The 9099-nt window shown below is 37.0% G+C and overlaps 1 protein-coding gene across 1 annotated transcript in view; it reads left to right on the top strand.

Moving 5' to 3' along the window:
- The window catches only part of ACTR6 (ARP6 actin-related protein 6 homolog (yeast)), a 9400-nt gene extending 554 nt beyond the window's left edge, over positions 1 to 8846 (top strand). Inside the window, exons 2-11 of the mRNA XM_010561926.1 lie at positions 173 to 290; positions 2042 to 2110; positions 3471 to 3594; positions 4394 to 4529; positions 4620 to 4676; positions 5364 to 5462; positions 5646 to 5724; positions 6464 to 6635; positions 7547 to 7685; positions 8412 to 8846. Coding sequence (XP_010560228.1) covers positions 173 to 290; positions 2042 to 2110; positions 3471 to 3594; positions 4394 to 4529; positions 4620 to 4676; positions 5364 to 5462; positions 5646 to 5724; positions 6464 to 6635; positions 7547 to 7685; positions 8412 to 8541 — 1123 coding nt within the window. The 3' untranslated portion in view covers positions 8542 to 8846. The remainder of the gene's footprint in view (positions 1 to 172; positions 291 to 2041; positions 2111 to 3470; positions 3595 to 4393; positions 4530 to 4619; positions 4677 to 5363; positions 5463 to 5645; positions 5725 to 6463; positions 6636 to 7546; positions 7686 to 8411) is intronic.
- Positions 8847 to 9099: the final 253 nt, after the last annotated feature.

Below are 9099 nucleotides of genomic sequence, written 5' to 3' on the forward strand. Positions count from 1 at the left end.
GTGGCCGGGACAGCGTGTGCGAAATTGGAGATGATTTCACTCGAGATCGGCTCCCGTGAATGGATGACGACCGAAACACGGCAGCGAAAAATGTACTGCTCATGAAAGCGGCGTAAAGACAACGAGCGTGGCTCGTGCCGTGATGAACAGGAAACTTCCCCCTCTTTTCCAGCGTTATTCCCAACTGTCAGTTCAGATCCAAGACTGCGCGCTTGAAAACCTTTACGGCAAATCAACTGGATGAGATTAAAGATCCCTCCGGTCTTTTTTATATTCTCCCTTTCCAGAAAGTAAGTAAGATATCCTGCGTTTAACGTGATAGCCAAATGCAAATTGTTTTAAGGAATAGTTTTCATACAATATGTCCTGACTGCAGGGTTATATGTAGTATCATACAAGAATCAAATTCAGCAGTGTGACATTTAACAATCATAGAATCATAGGGTTGTTTAATTGGAAAAGACCTTTAAGATCATCATGTCCAGCCGTTAACCTAACGCTGCCACGTTCCACTAAACCGTGTCCCCGAGCGCCACGTCTACACATCTTCGAAATACCTCCAGGGATGGTGACTCAACCACTTCCCTGGGCAGCCTGTTCCAGGGCTTGATAACCCTTCCAGTGAAGACATTTCTCCTAATACCCAATCTAAACCTCCCCTGGTGCAACTTCAGGCCCTTTCCCCTTGTCCTGCCGCTTGCTACTCGGGAAAAGAGCCCGACACCCCCCTGCTACAACCTCCTTTCAGGCAGTTGCAGAGAGCGATAAGGTCTCCCCCCAAAAGCCTCCTTTCCTCCAGGCTAAACAGCCCCAGTTCCCTCAGCTGCTCCTCACAGGGCCTGTTCGCTAGACCCTTCAGCAGCTTCGTTGCTCTTCTTCGAATGCGCTCCAGCACTTCAAGGTTGGCCTTGTAGTGAGTGAGGGGCCCAAAACTGACCACAGTCTTGGAGGTGCGGCCCCAGCAGTGCCAAGTCCAAACGCACAATCAGGTCCCTTGTCCTGACGGCCACGCCATTTCCGATAGAGGCCAGGACGCTACTGCCCTTCTGGGCCACCTGGGCACACTGCTGGCTCACATTCAGCTGGCTGTCAACCAGCACCCCCAGGTCCTTCTCCACCAGGCAGCTTTCCAGCCGCTCTTCCCCAAGCCTGTAGCGCTGCACAGGGTTGTTGTGACCAAGTGCAGGGCCCAGCACTCGGCCTTGTTGAGCCTCATACAGTTGGCCTCAGCCCATCGATCCAGCCTGTCCAGATATCTCTGTAGAGCCTTCCTGCCCTCCAGCAGATCAACCCTCCCTCCCAACTTGGTGTCATCTGCAAACTTACTGAGGGTGCACTCGATCCCCTTGTCTAGATCATTGATAAAGATATTAAACAGAACTGGCCCCAGTACTGAGCCCTGGGGAACACCACTTGTGACCAGCTGGATTTAACTCCCTTCACCACCGCTCTGGGCTCGGCCATCCAGCCAGTTTTTTGCTCAGCGAAGAGTATGCCCCTCCAAGCCATGAGCAGCCAGTTTCTGCAGGAGAATGCTGTGGGAAACGGTGTCAAAGGCTTTACTAAAGTCCAGGTAAACAACATCCACAGCCTTTCCCTCATCCACTAAGTGGGTCACCTTGTCACAGAAGGAGGTCGGGTTAGTCACGCTTTCACAAACCCACACTGACTGGGCCTGATCACCTGGTTGTCCTGTACTTGCTGTGTGATGGCGCTCAAGGTGATCTGCTCCATAACCTTCCCCAGCACTGGGGTCGGACTGACAGGTTTCTGTCAAAGAGAATAATGTATATAGGAAACACGATTTACATTGTTTTCATAGTGTAGCAATTAACATATCAATGGGAAACACTTGTAACTATCCTATGTAACATTTACTCCTTAGCATAGAAATGTGAATTTAGACATTTTTACTCTCAAATTTCTTTATTTTACCAGTCTATCAATCACTTGACATTTTTTGATTTCTAGTAATTTTATTTTTTGTAAGTGTTATTTTATTTTCTAAATAGTGTAAATTTGTTTTTCTAAATTCCTACAGGGTTACTTGGTGAACTGGGATGTCCAGAGACAGGTGTGGGATTATCTTTTTGGAAAAGAAATGTATCAAGTAAGAGCCTTTTTTTAATTACAGGTTTTGTGTAGGTTAACTACTGACTAATGGCATCAACATAAGTACATTAAATATTAAATAGAACTGGTGAGATTGCTGTTCTTTTTGAATGTGCCTTCAATTAGGATCACAGGGATTTATTTTTTTGCAAACTGAAAAAATTTTTACTTTGAGGTCTGGTGTAGGAATTTAAAAAACATTTAAACTTTTTAGTCCTGTGTGTATTCATACTGAGTTCAGTTCACATACGTTAAGAAATTCACATCAATATAATTAAGAGTTCAAGTTAGTAAAAATAATAATAGACAGATACAGTGTGGTTTAGAGATCAAGAAACTGTTGATGTAAAAGAGAGTGATGAGCTAGGTCAGTAGGCCAAAAGACTTACACTTTAAGTAACGATCTTTGGCTAACCATTTTCTACCTATGGGTAAGTTGAATGTATAGAATATAAATATCTGATACTCATTTTTTCTTACTTATCACACAAACTGGATTTAGCACAAGAAGTGTAGTAAGGCTTCCCTTTTATTTTTTCTTTTAAAAAAATGTTATATAGTCTGAAAGTTTTTGGGGTTTTGTAACACCTAGAAGGCAGAGTGGTACTGAGAATAAAAGTAATGCCTCAAAATATCTTAGTCTGCATACATAAAAATATACAGTGCTGGCTTTTGATACTTAGCTTTCACTTTAGTTTTGGAACTAGGTTCAATGTAGTCATGGTTTCAAGGAGAATTTGTTTTTAATTCTTTTTCATGAGTGAAGACTACCAAGAGATACAGCTGGTAATACATTTAGGGCTGTATCCAGTTATGATTGCAGTAACCCTCTGAAGTCCTCTCTAAAGGAGTTTGAGATACCAGTAAATGCAGAAAGCCCAGGATCTTTTGCTGGTCTCACTTGGGAGTTTTACTGTTGATTCTACTTTGTGCAGGACTTCATCTTTGGTTATTAGATAAGTAATTTTGTGATGCAAGTGCTGAGCTGTTGAAGAGACTTACCTTTCTGTAGTTGACAGGATTAGTGTAAAGTATCTTACATTAGTATTGTAGTGTTCCTTTATGGGTATCTCTTTAAAATGTTGGATTACGATTTGTAAGGATGGCAACAGGAGCAGAATATGTATGAAGGTATTCCCTTCTATTACGTTTTTACTCATTTATTTGATAAAGTGGTATCGCTACTGATGAAGTGTTTAAACAAACCTAAAACTTTCTAAGCTTGGCTTCTACAAACAGATATGGCAAGTGGTAATCATGTCTTCAAATTTACACCATCTTCAACTGCTGCAAAATATGGTAATGGAATATTAATTTCTAAGTTTTGTGTAATGACAGTCTTAATGTATTTTTCATAGGTGGATTTTGTAGATACCAATATTATTATTACCGAACCTTATTTTAACTTCAGTTCAATACAAGAATCCATGAATGAAATTCTATTTGAAGAATATCAATTTCAAGCAGTTCTTAGAGTAAATGGTGAGTCTGTCTCCTTCTGGTTTGCATTTATCTATTTTTGAAGGTTAACTTTATAAATAAATAAATGAATTTGCATGCATGCACACACATGCATATGCACACACCTGTATATGTAAAGATAGTAAAGAAATTACTTCATTTCCTTCCTGGCTCTTGAGTGATATGCTCCTATATGTACTCTAACTGGATTAAACTTTTTAATTTTTAGAAATTCCAGCTGTACTCTTACACTACTTTCTTAAGAGTGTCATGGTATATAATTAAAGGACATTTGAGGAGAGTCAGGATGACAGAGATAACGGATGGATTTTGAAACAGGATAGCATTTGAGGAAGTCTCCCAAAAATTTGCATGAAGTCTTTGATAGCTTTCCTTTTTTGGGGGTGGGATTGTTTTTTTGTTTGGTGTTGTTTTGTATTAGCAAATACAATGCAGCATTACGATAAAGAAATGTATCTTACAGGGAATGTGTAAATAACATCACAACCCTTCTGAAAGATAGCTGGACATAGGATACTCCTTTAGATAGATTTGATAACTTGTGGTGTGATCAGCTTGGACTTCACAAGAGGAAAATGAACATGGACTGGAATTATTGAAAAAATAAATGGGAGCATATACGATACTTCATTTTATCTGCTGTCAAAATTAATTCATGTGTTGGCTGTAGTATTATGTATTGAGGTCTTAGAAGTCTGTCAAAGGCATTTAAAATATGAAGCAAGTACACTTTCTTATCAATGTAAATTCTAAAAATGTATGCTTATATAAAAGTTGGATGAAATTTTCTGTATTTCAGCTGGAGCTCTTAGTGCGCACAGGTATTTCCGGGATAATCCATCTGAGCTATGTTGTATCATTGTGGATAGTGGATACTCTTTTACACACATTGTACCTTACTGTAGAAGTAAAAAGAAGAAAGAGGCAATCATCAGGTAAACTGCAGTGTGTATTTCCTAGAAAAATTGTTTGCTATGCCTGAAGTTAATAATGACAGAATTCCTTGTGTTACTCCTTTTCTTTAGGATTAATGTTGGAGGAAAACTCTTAACCAACCATCTGAAGGAGATAATCTCTTACAGGTAAAGCATGTTGATCATCATCTTGAGACCTGGTATGAAATGAGCTAGAAGTTTGTGGGGATATTCTTACTGGTTCTGTGAATTTTAGATTAAATGCTGTTTAAAGGAGAAGGGAATTTTTGTCTGTTATAATCTGCTAGATACTGTCTTGAGCTTCAGCTCAAGGTGAGTTAAGATGAGCTTAAGCTCTTTGAAGAATTAGGCTGTTAGTTTTTAAAGTGCCAGCACTTTTGAAGTTGCTGAGGTTACCTGTGTGTTCACAATTATACAAGTCCTTACATATTTTCTGAGATGTCTCAGCAGATCATCGTTCAGTTTGCAAACTGATTCTATCAATACCACAAATAAAATTCAGTAGGATCAACTTTTCATTAGGATGCTTTAGCTTGGAACTTTATCTAGGTAAAGGTCTTTGCTAGTAGAGCTAATTGCAGGATTATGGCTATACTTCTTATGAAGACATTGGGCAAACGCAGGTAGATGTTTGTATTGAACTGTGAAATAGGAAAATACTAAACTCCAGTAGGCCAGAAATGCTTTTGTACATTGAATACAAGTTTTAGATATTGAGACAGTAGCTTTCTGTCATTTGAAAACTATGGTTGTTCATCTCCAGTGGAGAACTGGACAGGTAATGCTAAGACTTAATTCTCAAACTTCTGTGGTTTTGGTTCTTGTTCTTCACAGGCAGCTACATGTTATGGATGAAACGCATGTAATTAATCAAGTGAAAGAAGATGTGTGTTACGTTTCTCAAGACTTTTACAAGGACATGGACATTGCCAAGTATGTATACAATCATACTAAATTTAAAAGTTGGTACTTCTGAATAATCTATTTGTATATACAAATAATGCTATATTCTTAATCAGAAAATTTTGCAGTTAAGTCAAAGTCTTGTCACTATAAACCAGTTGGGATTTAGAACTTGTTTTTTATGATGTTATATTTTACATTCTTCTCTTTCAGATTGAAAGGAGAGGAAAATACTGTAATGGTAGATTATGTTTTGCCTGACTTCAGCACAATCAAAAAGGGATTTTGTAAGGTAATGATAGTATGGTTTTTGAAGTATATTTGTTTGGACTTCCCCTGCACAAGTCTAGTAGACAGGTTAAGAAGACTTTCTTTTTTCTGATGCTGTATGGTAACTTTTTTCAGTGCTATGCATTAATTGGTAAAGTTTTCCTCGGGAAGTTGAGATGAAAATTAAATAGTTTTTCCAGCATAGCATTTTATGTTTTATTATTTAATACTTGTAGCTTTCTATGCTTGTGCTCTGTCATACAACCTACCCATATCATTATTGTTGGGGTTTTTTTAAAGTTACGTTGGAGGATGTTTTCTCTGCTTTGATACTTTTTTGTAAGTCTCTCTGAATGTCATTTAAATACTCTAGTACATATTTAGGTAGAATTCCTACTTCTAGTAGGTAGAAAGTTCAAAGTCATGTTATAGAAGAGCCTGAAAAGTCTTCATACCAACAAAGACAAGTTAACAATTTTATCTCATTTACTGAGTTTGCCATAGTTTCGAAAGCAGTCCCGGTATTTTAAGGCCACTCTCTTGCATACGTGTTTTATTTTGCTTTAGGCAAAACTGCAGTTGAGAAGAGCAAAGTCACTTCAGATTTAATACAAGAGTATGTATTATTCTTAAAAGATTTGTTGATAATACGATTTAACGTAGACTATACCACCTGCCAGTATGTGAAAAAGATCAGCTGAATACTCTAGGATGTAGTTTCTTTTCTTAAGCAGTGGCTACTATTCATGTCTTTAATTTAGCCAAGGGAAGAGATGGTGTTAAGTGGAAAATACAAGACTGGCGAACAAATACTTCGTCTAACAAATGAAAGATTTGCAGTTCCAGAAATACTCTTCCATCCTTCAGATATTGGTATTCAAGAGATGGGAATTCCCGAAGCCATTGTTTATTCCATTCAGAATTTACCTGAAGGTATAACCTAAAAGTATTTTGAAAAGTGCGTGTGTGTTGTGTTGTTTTGTTTTGGTTTGCTTTGGGGTTTTGTTTGTTTGTTTGTTTTAAGCATCCAAAGTGTCTTAAGAAGCTGGTACCTTCAATATGCCAGTTACTAAGTTGTTGTGAACTGTTCTGTCTTCTGGTGTGTGTCACATGCTCTAGAACTGTCTGGCTATAAGATTCTCTGTTAGGCAAACATAGTTTTGGGGTGATTCATTGATTGGTTTCTACTCTTGTTTCAGTTAATTGCTGTAGACTTAATTCTTAACATCCTTTCCTAATGTGACCTGCCTTTGACACTGATGATGCAATATACTTGAAATTAGTTTTAGCTGTGTTTTAAAATACCTTTCTTCACTGAAGAAGAGAAAAATGAAACTGACGAGAAAAATGAAACTGACGAAACTCAGTAATTTAAGCATCAAAGTATAAAACCTTTCTGACTGCTGTGCTTGTCAGAAGTAATACAAATAATATAGGTGTAAAGAATGTTATTACTACAAAGAAGACTTTCATAGGCTTTGTCATACCACATAAATATGGTGGCATTGAGGCTACTGTTTTGTACTCTTTAAAAGAATGTATCATTTAAAATCCCTTTTGAGAGGGGAATTGTGTTGGCAGACATGACATTTAATAGACAATATAAGAAAACAGTAGTTATCAAAGCCAAATTCTAAAAATCATGAAGAACAGAGGATGATTAATCACTTTTTTGTATTTCTCAATAAAACCATTTAACTGATATGATCATTAGATGATCATAAAATTCTTCTATGTGTATTTCTTACTTCTGTTCCAGTTCATAACAAAATTGAGAAAAAAACCTTTAAATATACATTCAGTCTCTCTCTACAGATTTACTTTCTTTTTTTTTTTTTTTACAGAAATGCAGCCTCATTTCTTCAAGAACATAGTTCTGACTGGGGGAAACACCCTTTTTCCAGGCTTCAGAGATCGGGTTTATTCTGAAGTTCGATGTCTTACTCCAACTGATTATGATGTTTCCGTTGTTCTTCCTGAAAAGTAAGTTCTAAACTGTACAGGACAAGCTCTGTCCTTCTGGCAGAACAAACTGTAAAGTAGGATTTCTTTTGCTGATTAAAAAGGTAGATTGAGTAAAGGTGTTAATTTAAATACCAAGTGAACCAAAACTGTACAAGAAGATTTTAAATCAGTGAAGTGTTTTCAGGATCAGTCTTTTTATTGTGAACAGATAAATAAGACTATTGTCATTAAGTGGCTACATAAGTATGCAAGGTTAGAGATTAGGCTTTTACTTAGAAGAATTTTCAGGATCTGAATGCTGCCATGTCATTATTCATGTAGCCACTTCAGGGATTTGGAAGGGGTAACATCTTTGCAGAGCATATACAGTTGAGACAAAACAAGTATGTCTTGAAAGTACAGAAAAGTCTTCACTTTTTTTAAAGTATTATTGAAGAGTATTTAAAAATATTACTAAAGAATCATTCCTGTGCAAAGTAAATACAAAGACATCTCCACGTCCTGACCTCTTCACACATGCCCCCAATAAGGCACTTTGCTTTTTATAAAAAGCAAAGTCAGTTAGCCCTGCTAAAATTTCAGACTTTGTCTCATAACTTGTCTGGGGCTGGGTGGTTTGATATAGCAATCAAAAATATATTTTTAAATAGGTATGGCTAAGTAAAAGTCTTGAAAATCATCACTGCATACTTCTATTTGAAATGAACTTGCAGATGAGTAACAATACCTTTGTTCATTTTTCAGCCCTATTACTTATTCTTGGGAAGGTGGGAAGCTCATTTCTGAAAACGATGATTTTGAAGACATGGTAGTAACTAGAGAAGACTATGAAGAACATGGACACAATATCTGTGAAGAGAAATTTGATATATAGGTAGCATAGCTGTATACATTGTTATTCCATTGTTTTACTCAGAATGGAAGTCTTTGAACTACAACCTGGTTTTTGTCAGTTAGGATTGTGTTTTAGCTTTCCTGTATTTAAGTGGGTTGGGAAAAAAATCATTTTCAGAGTTTAAAAATAAAGTTCTACAAGCCTAATACTATGAAATAATTTTTCATTGTCATTTCATTATGTTCTTATCTTTTGCTGATAGCTTCATTGTATTCTTATTGCAGAAACCCTCAATGCATGAGGCAATAAAAATACTGAATGCTTGTACTGGTGTGACACTAATACACAGTGAGAAGGAATCAAGATTTCTTTTTTTTTCCCAAAATATTTTTCTAACTTGTGCGTGCAATTGAATGGACATTAAAAGAAGCATATTCACAATAAAAAAAAAATCATGGTCATAGTGGAGCTAGTCTAGCAAAGGGGCCATGAAAATGATAAGGAATTAGAGCATCTGTCATACAAGGAAGAGGCTGAGAGCACTGCAATTGTTCAGTCTTGAGAAGAGAAGGCTCAGGGTGGGGAATAAAAACGACT

This window comes from Haliaeetus leucocephalus, unplaced genomic scaffold, assembly GCF_000737465.1.
Source record: "Haliaeetus leucocephalus isolate CR32 unplaced genomic scaffold, Haliaeetus_leucocephalus-4.0 Scaffold151, whole genome shotgun sequence".
Lineage (NCBI taxonomy): Eukaryota > Metazoa > Chordata > Aves > Accipitriformes > Accipitridae > Haliaeetus > Haliaeetus leucocephalus.